Genomic DNA, 18,814 nt, shown 5'->3' with positions numbered 1-18,814 from the left:
GGTATCTTTGTCTCACCTGCACGCGGGATGTCACTATGGGATTTTGACATTACTGCCTCAAGGTCATTAATGTATAGAGTGAAGAGGAGGGGGGCGAGTATACACCCTTGCCTAACCCCCCTCTCTGACCTAAAATGACAAGTACATCTTCCTTCCCTAGTGACTCTAACTGAGGTCATAAGATCCTTGTGTAACTCAGCTAGGTATTCAACCAAAGGGGGGTCGAGGCCCACGGCCAAAAGGATCCCCCACAGCCTTGACCTGTTGACCAGGTCAAAAGCTGAGGAGAGGTCCATAAAGGCCATGTACAATGAGCCCCCCTTGGCGATTACATATTTATTTAAAATTAATTCTAGGTTTAGGCACTGATCTAAGGTTCCTCTATTGGCTCTAAAGCCATATTGTGCATTAGATAAAATACCCTTACTTTCTAAAATCAGGGTCAATCTACCTAAGAGGACTCTCCCTAAGATTTTAACACTCGAGTCAATAAGAGAGATTGGCCTATAGCAGGCCGGGTCTGTCCTCTGTCCTTTCTTGAAGATTGGCACAATGGTCGAATTTGCCCAGCTAGAGGGGAAAATAAATTCCCTTGTAGCATTAAAAATATTAGTTAAAATTTTTGAGCTAAGTTCAGGAGCGCTCTTAAAAAAGTCTGCAGGGACCCCATCTGGCCCCGGTGCCTTTTTGCAGAGTGTGTCTTTAATTGCTTGTTTCACCTCTTCCTGAGTAAAGGGAGAGATGTGAGTTAGCGGTTTTAGGAGAGGAGTTTCGCGTTCTGTAGTGGTGTGGGTATAACTATAGATGTTACTAAAATGTGTCACCCACTGTTCATCTGGGATAATGCAATCAGCTCTCTGATTATCTAATCCCACAAAATATGGGTGATTTATAACTGCCCAAAATTTAGCGCTATCTTTCTGTGTCTCGGGCAGTAGCAAATCATTCCAGGCATCGTCTTTTATCTCAGATTTCCTCTTCCTAATAGCTAGGTTACATTGTTTCCTCAATAGCGCTATCAACACTCTGTCTCTAGGTTTAAGTTTTAGGGCCTTAAGAAGAGTTGAATGGGCCTTAGAACAGTTTGTGTCAAACCATTTAGGGCCCTTTGGTTTATTAAGCTTTGCCTTTACAGTCAGATCTAAGTTGACTTGATGGCAAATAGCACTAAAGGCCTCGACCATAGTGACACTGGGGTTTTTATTATCTAAACAGATGGCAATTTCACCGGCGACTTTGGCCAGAGTTTCCTGCAAAAAAATTATTGGGGTAACTTGTTCCCATTTGAGCCTCCGATTTTGATCTCTTAGCGCAAGATCTGTCGCACACAATGTGTCCATCTTCCTAGTTCCCAAGACGCCTTGAGCTAAAACCTCTAAAATCACAGGATTGTGATCACTAAAAACAGAAGTTTCTACCTTATAAGCAAGTATTTCAGGTAGAACTCTTAAAGAAACAAAAATATAATCAATGATTGTGCCAAAGTCGTTACCCACGTATGTCGGTAACCTCAGATCATTTGAGCAGGTACATGATTCATAAAGATTGAGGGTAGCCAAGAGCAATTCCAAAACCTCTCCGCTAGGTGTGTGTTCAAAATGTGGCGAGGAGGAATACGAAGAAAATTTCTCAGCTTCCCTCTGACAACCCGCCAGGCAAGGATGAATATTAAAATCTCCCATAAGGATCACCTCATACCCATGACAACTGTTTTCAATATAAGTGGATAAGAGATCCTCTAGGGATAACAAGTGCTCGTTAGGAAATTGACTGGTCGGGGAATTATAAAAGTTGACAAGTAAAATAGGATTACAATTTGGTGAAGTCAGTTCAACCACTAAACAATTTTTAGATTTAGACTTAATATGCCTAGGTTTACCTTTGATGTCAAGTGAAATATATACAGCCAGCCCGCCCCTTGCTCTTCCTGCTTTACTGGGGTCTGCAGGTACAAAAAAATGAGAATAGCCATCTAAGGCCAAACAATCTAGCGTTACCCAAGTTTCCTGAAAAGCAAGAATATCATAATTCCTGATTTTGTCCAACCAGATCTTATCTTTGAATTTGGTTCCAAGCCCAGCAATGTTCCAGCTCATAATTTTGCAGATCCTGGCGCCTGCAGAGGACTGTGCTGACAAACCAAGAGCAAGATGTGGTCCCTCTACGTCATTTTCATGACTTGGCAAAAGTCAGTCATTTTGGTCCATAGAAGATAGTGTCATGAAGCGGTTAAACAGTTCCAGAGGCTGAGTAACAGGGTTAAGCATAAAAGGTTGGTGACGATGAACTGGTGCGTTATTCCTTGAATCTTGTCCCCATCTGAAGTGAGAATCCCAATTAGTGTTCCACCCTGGGGCAGGAGTCCTTGGGATAGATACATTCTGCTGTTCCCCATAAAAAAAATTCAAAGTGAGGGGGACCACAGTGCCTTGTCTTCGTTGGGGAGGAAGGATATTTGCGAGAATATTGGGAAGAACGTGTTGATTTGAGAAGCTCACAGCCACACAGTCACCTTTAAGTTTTGTTGGCCGATTTCCCAGCCAGGGAACCCTAGTTGCTGATTTGATTGTACTTGCTAGATGATGCTGTCCCCCTGGAGCTAGCCGCATGTTACTAGTTAGCCAGTGTAGGGCTTTGCTACACAGTGAATTAGAACTTTCCGCCATGCCTCTTTCCAGCGGAGGGACATTTGCGAGGACTAAAACCACAGGTGTGGCTTCAACGATAAATTGCAGGGGATCCGTAGTAAAAGTTTGTGCTTGTACTTGTGTTTGCACTGGGGGAATATTAGCCGAAGGGGTTGGGTTTGTTGGGGGACATGGTAGTGTGGGGCCATCACTGATAGCAGACAAGGTTGATGGCGGTGAGTTCTCCCCAAGCAGTTCAATTCCTTCTCCAACCCCCAAAGCACTTCCGGCGACAACTCCCCTAGAATTATTGCCCAAACGAGTAACTAACGTAGTTATATTTTCAATGCCACTTGCAACTGTATTTTGGGAAACACCCAGCTTCTTAACCTCAGCTTGCAGTTTGTCAATCTTAGATATGAGAGGTTTAACAATGATGTTGATTTTAGTCTCAATAAGATCTGCAATTTTATCAAGAAGAGCTTCTTCAATAGGACAAGTAGGATGATCCTCAGCGTGAGTCACTTGTATGCGTTTTGGGGTAATAGTCCTCTTCCGTTTTGTCCCTGAGCGTAAGCCACCCCGCTTTGGAGGAATCTTTGTGCATTGTCGCTTATGTCTGGCTACATGACCTAGAGGAGATTGGTCAAGAGCAGAGACCTGAGACTGTGTATCTTGATCAAAATCATTTTCATTGTAGTTATCTGCATTGCCCTCGGCGGGCAAACCTTCAGAAGCCGGGGTTACATTATCCGAAGTGCCAGGTATGACTTGGGACGAGATATCAACAATCGTGGTTGCACTATAAGCATCTTGCGTAATGATTTCATCTGTCAAAGTAGTATCAAGTGTGGGTGGGGACAGACAAAGCAAATCAGGAGATTGGCTCAGCCCCAAGGACTCCCTCCTTTGCATATTAATTTTCTGTACAGTCTGAACAAGATAATTATTAATCTTGTTTTGTTGAGCTCCAACAAGTTTTTTAGGCATAGCTTATAATAATATAACGTATATTACAGAAGAACGTAAATACAACTATAAATTAGATCTTATATAGGCTCGCCTTACTTGAAACGTGGTGATAGAGATGGCTCATGTAGCGTTTCTGGCCCTGCCCCTGCCTCCTCCTGCCGATGAGGGCCGTAGAGGGCCCGCCCTTTGCCCGGGCTTAGCCCGGCGCCGCCCGCGCGCGTCCCACGACGCGGAGGGAGCCGCGGTGTTTTGTGCGCCTCCAGGCGCGTACGTAGCGTCAGAACTTGCGAGTCCGCAAGGAACTCTGGGGACTGTAGTCTCCCCCTCTCTCTCGGCCGCAGATTGCTATGGCGGCGATGGCGGGGGAGAGACGCGGCTGGAGAGATCCCTGTGGCAGCAGCGATGACCAACAAAGCAGGACGATGAACGGGGCACCAGCAGGTAGGCAGGCTTCGGTTTGAAATTAGATTTCCCGCTCCCCAGAGGGAGCCGCGGTGTTTTGTGCGCCTCCAGGCGCGTACGTGGCGTCAGAACTTGCGAGTCCGCAAGGAACTCTGGGGACTGTAGTCTCCCCCTCTCTCTCGGCCGCAGATTGCTATAGCGGCGATGGCGGGGGAGAGACGCGGCTGGAGAGATCCCTGTGGCAGCAGCGATGACCAACAAAGCAGGACGATGAACGGGGCACCAGCAGGTAGGCAGGCTTCAGTTTGAAATTAGATTACACCCTTTAAGTAAGCCTGTGTGGAGTTGCTACAGTTCCGTGTAAAAATAAACTCCACTGCGCTACGTGGAGCTCCGCAAGTGGCGTAGTGCATAAGAAAATTGCCATTTGTGGTAATTTTCAGTGCAGTGTGTTTGTCAGCACTGTGAAATTATCGTCAACGGCATGATGCAAAGCGCAAGGGAGCTATGCTTCCTTTCTGCCGCTCGAGTAGATTTTCTGCTCGAGCTGCAGCTTTCTCAACGCGAACGTACGGTTTCTCAACGTAAGCGGTCGCAAGCATACGCGGCCAATAGCATTGAGAAATCCGAATACCTGTGTTGAGAAATCTTGGTGGGAGGGTGATTTCCCTCGCTCGTGTTCACCAACTTACCGTTGATGAGTGCGAGTGAGGAAAAAATCTCCACTCCACGGAGTGGAGTTTTTATATCTCCAGGAGCTCCGTGTAATGCAGATTGCAGAAAACTCTGCAAACTCCCCGAGCAGAGCGGAGTTCACCACTCAGGCTTACCTTTAAGGTGTGTTTGACATTTTCTTAGGCAATAAATTATCTAACCTTTAAGGGAGTTTTGTCTTGGATGTTTGACTGGGAAAGAGGAGCCAGTATGTTGTGGGCACCTTACCTGCCAAGGATTTTCTACTATCTTCATTATTGCAATGAGTTGCTTCACTACCTCTGCTGGTCTTCGTTTTACATGCGGACTATTTTGGTAATTTGGGTATGTTCTGCAGGGATCCAGCTACAACTTGCGCTCACACGACTTTGCTAATTTGGGAAAGGCATAAACTCAGTCATGCTTATGCCTTCTTCATGCCTACTGTGTGATGATGGACCATGCCACTAATATATCATATATCATATCGTATCGAACCGTAGTGTATTGTACAGTATCTTATCGTATTGTATTATATCGTATCGTTTGTTATGATATCATTTGTTCTTTATTGTTGGCAGTGTATAACGAAGAATTATATGTCTTGTACATCAACAGAATTTAGGTGCAAGGAGCAACCAGAGATTTTGCCCTGGCCACCTTGATTACTGGTGGCCAGGTGTGAAATGCATAGTGGAGAGTATACTCTGCACTTGTGAACCTGGCATAGTCCAATGCATGGTGGTAAACAGAGTTGAACTCCGGTAATCAATGGATTCCATGCATAACCTATGAATAACTAACCGTCGATGTGCCCTATCACTGCAGGCTCAGGAAAAATAATATGATACTACAAATGCATGTGATTTAGAGAGTGCAACCTAGCTAAAGTGCTGTGACACATAGGGTCACATTGCTGTGGTCCCAAAAGGTATTTGTTGGTGGGATATCACTCCAATTGATTGAAAGTGTAGTTTACCGCAAATCTGTAGACCTCAAGCAAAATAGAGTATTTGATGAACAACAAAATGGAGCTCCGCAGGTTATCTTTGTTTCATTCTAGGAGCATCATGGGACAGTTGAACATGTTAATAAGGTAATGTTTGAGGTTGGAAGTAATTTTAGGGCATTACTAGGGATCTGAGATGGGAAATGATATGCAACTCAGAGGCAACCACTGCATTGCACCACTGGCAAGGATCGCTTCAAGGTGTTGCAGGAAGTCTAAGACCAGAATGTGTCTGGAAAGCAAACATAATTCGAGGAGGGTTATTGTGGATAGCAGGAACATGAGAGAATGGTTTAAAAAGTTTTAGGAGAAATGTAAGAACACGTATATTGAAAGAAAGGGTGTACATTTGTTAACGTTCGGTGTGGATAACTTGTCCGTGTGAGACTTCTGGAAAGGTGCATTTCTTTATTTATAACTTCAAAACATCACACAGTATTTTGCCTGTGCTGGAATGTTGAAAATGCTGGAATCCCAGTGGGGTGTCAAGCATGAGTGGAGATTGAGAGGGCAGCGACCATTGCATGTAGGGAGTTCTGGGTGGCAAAGAGTTCAGTGGTAGGATTTGCCACAGATCAGCTCATTTCAAGGGTTTTGTTTAGTTTGAAAACTCTTGTGTTATTTATTTTCAATGTTTTGTTACTAAGCGGGAGGTGTGGCGCAATCTGGGTGGAGTGTGGATGTATATGTGTTGGTGAGAAGATGGTTTGTGATGTGTGCAGATGTGTGTGCGTTATGTGTTGCATTTTGTGCTGCATATATTTGAGGGTGAATGCTTTCTGTTGTGTGTGTGTGTTTGTGTAGGTGGGCTTGTGGTTTTGTGAGTGTGCCTTACTCTTTGCTGGAATTTTGTTGTTGTGGAATGACCATGGGTTCAAAGTTTAGAAGTTTGGTGATACAAAGGGACCACTGCCCCGGAGAGTGACACTTGTTTTTCTATTCTTCCCACTATGCGAATTTGTGTCTTTTAACTTGGCAATAAATAAACTTAACTTTAAGTCAGCAAGCATAGCTAGGGTACTTATATAAAAATTATGTTTTCCCTATTGTTCATATTCCAAAGAAACTAAAAGTCTAGGATGTCCTGGTTTTTTCGTTATGTAAGCATAGATTTGCTGAGTGCTCAATTATTTGTCTATCCTTAATTCGTTGAGTTTCTAGCTTTTCCACACTCTTAGTTTTCACAACCAATTGGTAGACGGAACGGTTAATTCAGCAAACATTTTGTAAGTAATTCCCTGCTTAGCATTCTAAATCTGTGCCCCCTGCTAGCTCAGGAACATTTTGTACTTGAGTGTGTCCCTCTCTAAGCTTTTTCTTGCTGGCTATTCAATGCAAGTTAAACTAGCATATAAAATATGTGCAAACCATCTCTAAAACTGGGGGAATCTTTTTCAGCTGCATACATTTTTTTCCTTTTTTTGACAGCAAATGAGAGATTATTTGCTCATATAGTAGAATTCACAAATCATTTTCTGTGAGTGGATTTGACGTACTCTTGGAAATTCAAGAGTAAATCACACCTAAGTATAGCTTACTACAGTATTACGTTTCACTCCATAATTGAAGGCTTTTGAGAGTTCTACAGAAATTAAAGGAACATATCAGAAGAAACTCACTTTTATAATTAACCTGTTAATCCTTATTAACACTCATATCAGCAGCAGTAGTCACACCACACCATTGACATGTGTCTGTGTCTCCTCGTCTATCTGTAGGTAAAGGTGGTGGATGCCAGTGGAGCCGCCCTGCCAAACCAAGGTGTCACACTTCAAGGAAATGGTGTATCACAACGTCACACCACTGACAATGAGGGGCTGATCTCCTTCTCCCTAGACACTTCCAGCTGGGGCAACTCTGAAGTCTATCTACAGGTATATCCATGGTTCGAGATATATGATCAAAGTATACTGGGGTTTGTATAAGCTTCTCGAAGACTTTGCAGCCAACTGACCAATGGGGTGCTGATCTCGCAGTCTGTCTTTCTCTGTGGTATTTGAAGGGGGTGTAGAGACATCGCAGTTCCAGCACAAAACATAATAATGGTGGAGTTCAACCTCACAAAATAACGATGGATGAGCTCCATCTCAAAGATTATGATTGTAATTGTACTTGTACTTGTCCTTGTATTCATATAGCGCTTCCTGCCCCTGACGAAGCTACTCCGGAAGCCAAAAAGGATTAATGGTGAATTAGTATAGGGAAATATGAATTCATGTGAATGGTGGACATGTGAATCTGTTCATAGTAGTAAGATGAGGTTTGGAATGGGTAAAGGAGAGATGGAGGAGGAAAGAGTCTTTAGAACGGGATTAGGGAGATCAAAGTTGTAAAATGAGGTGTTGGATGAGTTTAAGGAGGGATGCATGATGGAAGAATTTAGGAAGGGTTGTTTGGGAGATCTTAATAGTAAAATGAGGTTTCAGATGATGCAAGGAGGGATAGAGGAAGCAAGAGTCTAGAAAGGGTTATTGTGAAGATCATAGAGGTTTGGGATGAGTCAGAAAGTGAAGGTAGAGGATATAGTGAGAGAGTTATAGGGTGAAACATAGGGTAGTGCATTGGAGAGACTCAAATGTTTTTTGTTGTTGTTTTATTTTACAGTAGGCTTTAAGTAATAAATATATTGATATATATAGGTACATAGAAGGTATACATGTATGAGGAAGGTAATGTATCAATATTTAAGTTGTATTTATTAAACTGAGACATTCAAGTGTTGCTATACTTTAAACAAATGTATTTGTGCCCTTTGTTTGTTTGTGTGGATTCTGGCAAAAATGGAAGAGTAAGTCTACCTTCATGTGGACACTGAGTCAAGGCTTACTCAGAGAGGAGAGTTTCCATCGAACCTAAAGAGTAGATAGACCTTAGCATCATAAAGGGTACAGGGAGACAGCACTGGCTCACTGGGAAAAAGTACCTACACAGTGGGTGAAAAGGGGTGAAAGGGGCCAGTGGGTAAGTACTGATTCAGATAGATAATTACATTTCTATCAAACAACTTCTTGGAGTCATTCATACCAGTTCAGCTTTTTCTCTTTTCCTGACTCCTCGGGTCATCATCCCACAGTGCCCCACTTCATTCTCTCTTCCCTTTTTCACTCTATGTTTCTTTCCTTTCTTGACAGGCATTAATTCGACATGATCCTCCTGGCCACGATCCAGGGGCCATCCGTTTGTACTACAAGGATGCCCACCTCTACGTAGTGCCCCTCTTCTCCAGTGTCAGGAGCTGGATGAAAATCCACCCCCTGGAGGATACTGTGTCCTGCAGTCAGACCAAGGAGATCCAGGTGAACTACAAGCTGGATGCTAAGGACCTGAGACCTGGTGCCACACGCATAAACTTCTATTTTTACGTAAGTTCTACCAGAAAGAAGTATCCTGAGAGGGTATGTCATTGGTTAAGGCAGACATTTGGCAGGCAACAGCATTTTTAAGGGTCTCCCCTCCACATTTCACTGATCCTTGGGGACAGTAGCTCACCAAACTGAACTGCAATCAGGGGAAACTGTCACACAATAATGCACCCTTGTATGCTACCAGCCTGCCTCCTGAGGGCATTCATTTACCACACTGCATCTCGGGGATAATATTCCCTCGGTCTGCACTGCACTGCAGGTCCCTGACTCTCCACCCTGAACTGTGTGTTCATGAAACCAACTCAAAAAACGTACCTACATTCTTGAGGCACAAATCCACAAGACTTTTAGGATGTTCTCCAATGTTGGAGGTCTTGTGAGATGAGTCATTAAATTCTATTTTTGTATGTTTTAGGTGCATTGAAGATTGATGGATTAGCAATACAATTGTTTTAATTCTAATTCACTTTCACCAATGCACTACAGGAAAGTGCTGAAAACAGTTCTCCTCGCCTTCTTCCTGCCACGTACTTTCTCTTCTGCCTCCCCATTAACCATGTACGCGGGTCACATACTCTTAATGTAAAGTGATCTTCTCTCCTCTAGAGTCAGATCTGTGCTATAGAAATACACTCAATAAAGTAATAAACAAAACATTATTATTATCATATTCATTTCATATGAGGTCATGTTGTCTTTAAAGGAACCTGGACTTGTGACAAGGACCTGCAAATGTGACATAGATGGCTCACCTATGACTGTACTTTGCTGCTCTTCTGCTTTAGGTCACAGGGAGAAAGGGGGTACTTTTGGACGGCATGAAATCCCAGTCCCTCAACACAGAAGACTGTAATGGGAAAAAGGAACGTAAGTATATTCTGGGAATGGGAGAGTGGAGACACTGATAGAAACAGAGCGAAAGAGAGAGGGAGAGAAAGTCTGTGTGTGTGAGAGACAAAGTGAGAAAGGGACACAGTCTATGGGAGAGAAAGTGGGTGAGGGAGAGATTGACCAAAAAGCAGAGAGAGAGAGAGAGAGAGAGAGAGACTCTGAATTTGTGAAGGAAAGAGATGACAGGAGATAATAAAAGACAAGAAAGATAATAGGAGAGAAAAAGTGATGAGAACAGACACATTTTTATTTATGGTGATTCTGGGGCTCCTTACTTGCTGCTGATGTAGCGTTTAAAAGTTTGAGAATTGTAGGGGTGCGTTATATTCACTGTTAGTCGGCACCCGTATATAACCAAATGTGTACTCAGGGATTTCGTGTGCAATGTATTACAACTGTATAACCTATATCGATTTTAGTAGAAGTGCTAGCTATGTACAAGCACATGGTAAACGTATTAGAGAAATGTATAGTGTTTAGCTACGGGAAATGCAATGTGGTGTTAGAAATGTGTACCCCAGACTTCGTGTCTGTAGGTTGTTTAGGTTGACCACACATGAAAGAAAGACGTAAATGTCAATACTGTGATTGAAACCTGCTTGTGTAACCGAAGTAGTGGCCAGAATTCGCATATATCGTTGAGGCGAAAGGCCTGGTATTTTCTTATGTTAGTCAAGGGCAATAGGCCAAAAGGGATTTATTCCAGTAGAGGTTTTAGGCTGTAGTAAATTGCAACTTAAAAGATGTGAAGAATGTCTGCTTTGCATGAGCTCACCCCAGGTGCAAGGACAGTTGCTCGTTAGTAGAGAAGCTCTTTGTTCGTAATTTGAATTATGTAGAGAAAGCCAGACATGGGAGTGTATTGGAATGTGCCAATCGTAACTCCTAGTGCGGATGGCGTCTGGGACTCAAGGCCAAGCGATGGACGATGGAACTGGACAGCGCTCTGTGGAAAAGTACTGAAAGACGACCCCGGAAGGAGAGGAGGCGCAAAGGGCGTGTTCGGAGACTTGGGGTACTGTATTAGGGACAGCGCCCCGAGGGTGGAGGCAGAGCAGAGCGGGGCAGCCCAAGCAGAGGAAGGCTAGGCGAAGAGATAGAGGGGGCAACTTAGACCAAGCTCTCTAAGTGAAGTCTTCTTATGAAGTTTCACTCTGACACCTTTTATTCTGATGAGGGTCTCAAGGGATTGCTATGTAGGGATGTCACCTAGTACAGAGTAGGGACAGAGATGGTATGGTTCAGTGTCCCTAGTATCGACATTTGCTTGGTAGTGTTCTACCTCATGCTTTTAGAGATTGTACTTTTAGTTATTTTTAGCCGTATGCGGATTCTTCGTAGAGTAGCATTTGTTTTAGTGCCTATGTACTTGTTGTGCCTCGTGTTGAGGACTTTGTATCTCCAAATCTTTATGTTGATAATAAAAACCAGAGAGCCAAGAGATTAAGTCTCGAGTCCTTGATTATGGCAAATTGCAGACTATAATTGTGATAACGGTAATTTTCCCTCCATGCTATCAGGCAAGTAAAAAGTTCCATCTGACCAGAGTGGGTTCCAGTAGATAATTGCGAGATACCCAAATGGGCCGGAGCAGTTGGTAGCAAACGAGGATGGTTTCTTACTGATAGCGAGGGAAGATTAGATAAGGATAAGTGACCCTTGAGGCCCAAGAGACGATAAGTGATGCTGAATCATCAGATGGCGAGCAGCAGACGGCGGCAGATGAGCATCGACGGCGAGTAGCAGCGCGGCAGAAAGCAGCAGTTCCAGGAGTGAGTATGAACATAATGAGTGGTTGTAGATTGCGGTGTTGATTTGTTGTGTGATGTCTTGCGGAGTTGTTGTGTATGTCGTGTGATTGTGAGATCAGGCTGTGAGCGCGCGCAGCCCGGGAATTGTGGTGTAGAAGACACCTGAGATAGATTTTGTTGACCACCCAAAGGAGATCGTGAGGTACCATCGATCACCTGGACCGAGATAGGGGGAGCGAATGCGTGTGTGTATGGCAACTTAACGCTGGTCGTGGGTTGTGGTGAGCAGATCGGAGTGTTAGTAACCTATCAGAGGCGTTTTGTCTGGCCGGACGGGGGCAGACGGGCGCCAATCGAGGTCAACAAGGTCGAGAGACTGTGGACGGACAGTCAGAGGCTGTGGACGGACAGCCAGAGAAATAACTTAATTGGTTATTTCAGTGTATGAATGGGACGTGAGTAAGCGTGAAACGAGTTTGGAGAAGGGAACTGCTGCGAACGAAGGAAGGTGACGTCAGAGAGTGTCGCGCTGTGATAGGCCGGTTGCTGTGAGTCGCGCTGTTATAGGAGGATTTGAGAACGACAAGTAAATAGAGCGCGGGATCAAATTTGCTCATCATGAAGTGTCTTAGGGTTTTGCGAGAACTGTGTAGAGGCGATAAGCATGTGGTTGTTCGTGGGGGAGAAGAAGCTCCTCCCGAGGATACACCAGCACATTACATGGCACAGAATGTGGGGTTACATACTATAGTTTGGATTGAGAATTGGCACAAGGTTACACAAGGTGAAGGGGAATTAGCTTTCCCGAGGTATGGCTCATTTAGATTAGCGGTGCTGTATCAACTGAAGACGGTGATGGGGTCCTTAAGGCCCTTGCCAAGGCCAGCACAGTTTGAAGCATTACATGCGTGGATTAGAGCAGCGCATGATAAGGAAAAGGGAAGAAGTCAGGAGAGGATGAGGAAGTCGATTAGGGCGTTTCAGGATGCCAAATGGGACGCAGCGGAGAAAAGATGGAGAGTGCAGACAATCGAGGAAGCGAAACTGTATCCCGCGATAATGGAGGAGACGGGGATAAGGAATGGGAAAGCACAGAAAGAGGATAGTGATTCTGATGATGATGTATTGCAAAGATTGCTAGACGAGAGACCACCCCCTTATAACCCGGATGAGGCAGATGATAGGTGGAGCGAGAGAGAGGAAACTAGAAGGGTAACAATCCAGCCTGAGACCCGAGTGGAAGGGTTGGTTTCGTTTGAAACAGCGAGTTCACAGGGTCAGTCGGAGACCAGCCGAAGGATTGAAGGAGAGATGAGGTTACCGGATGCATTGAGGGTACCGGTCACCATTGGACCGATTGTGTCTATATACAGCCCGGAATCAGAGGCGAGAGAGAGGTCCGAACGAGAGGCAGAGAGAACTAGGCGAGAAAGTGGGGAAAGTGAGTTGGAAGGGGCAACGGCCCGACCTCCAAGCCCAGTACAATGGAGTACACCATTAGCAGCGGTGTCGGACACATCTAGGGGCGAAGAGGACGAGAGACCGGTGAGGCCGAGGACTCTGATGGAGTCGAGACCAGATTTAGGATCATGGGTACCGCCAAAGAAGCAAATGAGCTGGAATATGGGCCGAGCGGGGACAACCCCAGTTGCCTTTACGAGCCACTCTGCTCCCATAGAACTACCAGAGGAAAGGAGAGAGCAGGAATCGGAATGCGAGTATGATGAGGGACGTGGAGCAAGTTGTCAGGTGTTGAAAGGAGCCTTGAAGGCAGGAATGATAGATGTAGTCAGACTTAAAGCAGAGGCGGATGAAATAATATATGGGAATCTACCTCTGGAGAGAGTATTGACCTATACTCCCGATGAATTGCTTTTTGTGGCAAAGGATGTGACTCGTAAAGCACGAGTGGCACATGAGAAACTGGCGGGTTTGGCTAGAGAATATGGGGTGGATCTATCCAAGACTAGAGCATTGCAAGGGAGCCATAGGATGCATTGTACCGAGCGGGAATTGGAAGAGAAAAGGGTTGTTGGTCTAAGGTCACATACCAAGGAATTGATTGTAGCTATGAGAATATGGCTGATGCTCGACAAATGGCAAGAGAAATGGGCTAGGAAAAGGAATTCTAGGGGAGCGAAAGGAGGGAGCTCTGAAGGAGATTTGCAGGAGGTAAAGATCCTTCCTTTGAGAGAGGTGGCGAATGGAGGATATGTGCATGTACCATGGAGCAGGGGGGATTTGGCATCATTTACGAATGATTTTCCCAGGCTCAGGGAGAAGCCTGCAGAGTGGTACAAGCAAGTTGAGCGTTTCGTTAAGATTTCGAAGGTGTTGTGGATAGATCTGAACACCTTATTCGATATCGTAGTTCCGGGAGATCTGTGGAACGCATGTAAAATTGCTGTTGATTGGCCGGACTATGAGCCTGATAGGAACATAGTTACGAATGGTCCGTCGCCCGTGGTAATGAGGCTGTACGATAAGGTAATTACGTGGTTGAAATCGAAGGTTTCACCCCAGGACATCGATTGGGTGAAGATAGACAGGACAGTGCAGGAGCCAAAGGAGACAGTACATGAATTTTATGAGAGACTTTTGAAGGCTTTTAAGCAGTACAGTGGTTTAGATGAGCTGGAAACGAAGGACATGGGACAGTTTGTGTCTAAGTTTGTGCTGGGTTTGAAACCCGAAGTCAGTCTCATGATACAGCAGCATTTGATCTGTTGGCAGAATAAGCCTGTAGATGAGATCTTGCGGTATGCTAGGTACTGCACGGATGAGATTGAGTCAAAGCACAAGAAGATGAAGGATAACTTATTGCTCATTCAGATGCAAGCGGCTCAGGGACCGCCGAATGGGGGTCCAGTGGGGCGAAGACAGGGAAATTATCAGACAGGGAATCAGAATATGCAGGGTCAGGGAAGGCCGAGACCCGTAGACCCTAGGACAGGAATAGATGTAGCGATCTTGAAGAAGACGACTGCTTGTCACCAGTGTCACCAGGTGGGACACTGGAGGCGCGAGTGTCCCTTGAACCCCTATAATCAGCCGCAGATGGAGGGAGGAATGGGTCAGGTCCCTGGGGCGGAACAGGTACAGACGGTGACTGTACCGAGAACGATGCAAGGGGGGACAGGCGTCTCGCAGGTGCAGGTTCCCCAGCCACCCAGGATGCAGAACATACAGCAGGGAGCTCGGACTTATTTGCAGATGCCCATGTTCGAAGTGGAAGAGGAGAGGGATGCGGATTTGCTGGCGCAGTTAAGTTTGGGTCAGGACGATGATTGCCTGCTCAGGGCCATACTAGAGGTAGATCAGAAGGGACCCTTTGTGGAAGCCGAACTCGATGGACGCCCTACTACCTTTTTGGTAGATACGGGGGCTACCAGGTCAACCATAAGATCAGCAGTAGTTCCGGGGGTAGCCCTCTCGGGAGAAAGTATACAAGTGGTTGGAGTGGCGAACAAGAGACTAGTTAGCCCCTTGACGGAACCGATTCCCATCAGGATAGGAAACTTTAGGGATCGACATCAGTTCGTGGTGTGCGATTCTAGTCCTGTTTGTCTGTTGGGAAGAGATTTATTGTGTAAGCTCAATTGCACAATTTACTGTACCCCGAGGGGAGTAGAGGTACAGACAAGAGATGACGACGCGACCTTTAAGGTTGCAAATCAGCAGGGGTGCGTGGAAGTGTACCCGGCTCTGACAGTGGAGGAGCTTCCACAGGACTTGAGGGAGTCAGTTGCGACCGATGTGTGGGATCTAAGCGGAGAGGAGAGGCTTCAGGGATAGTGGAACAGGTGAATGGAACTCTGAAGGCTCGGATGGCGAAAGTATGTTCGTCTACGTCTCTGAAATGGCCTGACGCATTACCTTTGGTCCTTATGAGCCTTCGAAGTGTGCCTGATAGAAGAACTGGGTTGTCACCCCATGAAATCCTCATGGGAAGAGCGATGCGTTTGCCTGCAATACCTGCCACTGCTCTGATAAATATCACTGATGATATGATCCTGGACTATTGTAAAGGCCTTGCTGACGTGGTCCGTTCTGTGTCTCAGCAGGTGCAGACAGCAACGGTTCCAGCTGCGAGTGACAGGTGCCACGACTTGGACCCAGGCGATTGGGTCCTAGTCCGAAAGCACGTGAGGAAGAGTTGTTTGGATGCTAGGTGGCGTGGCCCTTTCCAAGTAATCCTTGTTACGAACACTGCTGTCAAGTGCGGAGGGTTACCGAACTGGGTGCATGCTTCTCATACCCGCAGAGTTCCAGCACCCTTGGAAGATACAGCCCCTCTCGAGAACCAAGATCCCAGTGAGCCGACAGAATCGCCAGAGAGGGCCAGTCAAGCTGTAAGGGTTGCTGAAGCGGCTGATGGTGCACTGAATCGAGTTGGGGAAGAACGTGAAAGGAGTACTGACCCAGAAACCGGCGAAAGAGCAAGAGGTGCAGTGGGTAGTACTGAATCGAGTTCGGGCGAAGAAGAGGAAGTCAGTGCACAGGGTATCGGGGAGAAGACCGGAGGTGCCACCGAAGCGGAAAGGGTTTGGCCCGCAAAGCAGAACCGGGTAAACCTGAGGTTGGCCCCAGACACCGACCTTGCACCAGTTTCGGAAGAACCAGAAGAAGAATCGGGAGACGAGGAAAATCCTCAAGGTGGTGTGAGAAGGTCCAAGAGAACTCGAGTGCCAAGTCGGAAGTACGCTTCCCCGGAGTGGGCATACCAAGTGACTGATGCCAGGGTTACCGAGCACGGGAAGATTGAGGTCGATGACATTGGTCAACAGTGTCCCGCTCCAGAGGGTGGAAGTGTTGCTGAAAGTTCCGGGATTGGAGATCGAAGGGATTCTGACGATTCATATCCCAAGTCCGCCATTCCTGAGTACCATTCGAGGTATGATCTTGGACAATTTAGAGTTCCCGACGTTCACAGCATTGCCAGATCCACAAGAACTGATTATTCTTAAGCTCGAAATATTGCAGGGAGTCCTGGAGCTGTTGGGACCGGCGCTTATGTTAGATTGATTTGAGAAAGGTTGCAAGCTAAGAAGAAGATTACCTAGAGCCGAGCGGAAGAAGAACAAAATTAGGGATTTTTTCCGTTGTAGAACGAAGAAAGTTAGGGAGGGTTGCCTAAGTTCACGAAAGAGACATTAATGAGAAAGAGACTTATCCTTTCAGAGACTGCATTGGACATTGAGCATATTCCGAAGATGGCAGATCCTGTAAGCCCACATCGTAGGGCTAAACTGATAATAGGCACATTGATAGGAGTTGTAGTAGTCACCATATTTGCGGTAGTGATCAGTTCCTACATGGTGGCTCACAGGCAAGAGGGGAAGGTTCAGGGAGCACCCACACCTATTACCCCAGGGCAGAGTGGTGTTAGTATTAGCGAACAGGAATCATCGGAGTTGAGAGATGTTCGCAGACTTCACATGGATTTGTCAAAGGGTGATTTTAAGCTTAACGCGTATGCAAGGTTGCTGTATGAGTATGTTGATGCGATGGATGTGAAGGATTGTTATGTGTGCATGCAGTTGCCTGCTTCAGTGGATGAGGGTATCAAGTATCATCATCTCCCATTGACTTATGGGATTTCTTGTAGCATATGGCTCAGTTTATTTTATGACAGGAGACAGTTCGAGTATTTCTTCTCAAATTTTGACACGGTACTTCCCGAGGTGCCAGCAATCAAGCATTTGAATAGATATGATCTGGATAAGAAAGAGGACAGGCTCCTGAAATATTTTAGACCGACTGTGAAACTGGATACGGCGCATGCTCACAGGAATAACCTGACATGTGCATTATCAGAGATAGAGAAGAAATTCATAGACCAAGTAGAGGACAGGTATAGAAAGTTGACTGAGACACGACACACCGGAGATAGCCCAGTAGATTGGACGGACGAGGAGAGAGCTCACAGATCTAAGGGAAGTTATGGACCAATAGCATTGGATGAGGCACAGAGAGGGAATTTGTGTATTGCACGGCCTCAATCCAAGACGGAGAAGGTCGCAGTAGGACATAGCATTTGTTCTCAGACTTTTACAGTGGAAGCTTATGCTAAGAATTTTATGCAAGGTCCAGTAGAGGTAATCCCGACAGTGTATTATGTTTGTGGGACGAATGCTTATGTCAGACTACCCGACAATTGGTATGGAGTATGCTATTTGGCTATCATATTCCCGAAGATTTATCACACAAGGGACTTGGAGTTGTTAGAGACGAAGCGACCGCCCAGGAAACGTAGGGCTACAAATGCCGGTGCAGTGATTGGGGACATATACGGAGCAATGATACCTAGTATGGGTGTGGTGTTGAATGATGTGAAGATCCGAAGGTTGGCGACTGTAGTTGATGAGTTGTCTATGAACACGGCGAGATCTTTGATATTGGTGGCTGGAGAGATGTTGTCGATCCGGAATATGGTTTTGCAGAATCGCCTTGCTTTAGATGTGTTGTTAGCAAAAGAAGGCGGAGTCTGCAAATTATTGAAAGTTCAGGAATGCTGCACGTATATTCCAGACAACTCGAAGGAGATAGGGAAGTACATAGACAACATAACGACTATTCACAAGGAGATTACGGATCTGACGGAGGTGAATGTGTGGGAGAAGATTGGATTAGGATTTGGAAGAGTGGGAACTTGGTTTGCGAATCTGGGAAGGGGATTTCTGGGTTCAGTGTTGAAACCAATTATTATTGCCGTGGTTTGTGTGATCTGTTTGTGGGGATGTGTGAAGGCATGGAAGTGGTATCAAGGAGGCAAGGTTGAAAGAGCTCTAAAGGCAAACGAGAGGAGGTTGGCAAAGCTCCAGGAGCAGCAATATGAGAGTCTTAAGAAACTGGAGGGAGTCCGACATGGAAATGTTATGACTAGCACGGTTTAAATCAGTTCTGAAGAAGGAAATGTAATGGTGTGATGACGGATGTCATCAAAGGGGGGAACTGATGTAGCGTTTAAAAGTTTGAGAATTGTAGGGGTGCGTTATATTCACTGTTAGTCGGCACCCGTATATAACCAAATGTGTACTCAGGGATTTCGTGTGCAATGTATTACAACTGTATAACCTATATCGATTTTAGTAGAAGTGCTAG

General features: G+C 45.6%; 1 protein-coding gene across 4 annotated transcripts in view; it reads left to right on the top strand.

The window, feature by feature from the left end:
* The window catches only part of LOC146812806 (alpha-2-macroglobulin-like protein 1), a 468,691-nt gene that overhangs the window by 189,130 nt on the left and 260,747 nt on the right, over positions 1-18,814 (top strand). For all 4 annotated transcript variants that reach the window (XM_085619916.1, XM_085619915.1, XM_085619914.1 and 1 more), the window contains exons 11-13: positions 7,422-7,577; positions 8,835-9,065; positions 9,854-9,935. In XM_085619916.1, the coding sequence (XP_085476042.1) occupies positions 7,422-7,577; positions 8,835-9,065; positions 9,854-9,935 (469 nt within the window). The remainder of the gene's footprint in view (positions 1-7,421; positions 7,578-8,834; positions 9,066-9,853; positions 9,936-18,814) is intronic.

The sequence above is a fragment of the Triturus cristatus genome, chromosome 7 (genome assembly GCF_964204655.1).
Source record: "Triturus cristatus chromosome 7, aTriCri1.1, whole genome shotgun sequence".
Lineage (NCBI taxonomy): Eukaryota > Metazoa > Chordata > Amphibia > Caudata > Salamandridae > Triturus > Triturus cristatus.
Note: the sequence above shows the minus strand (reverse complement) of the source record. Positions and strands in the feature narration are given on the sequence as shown.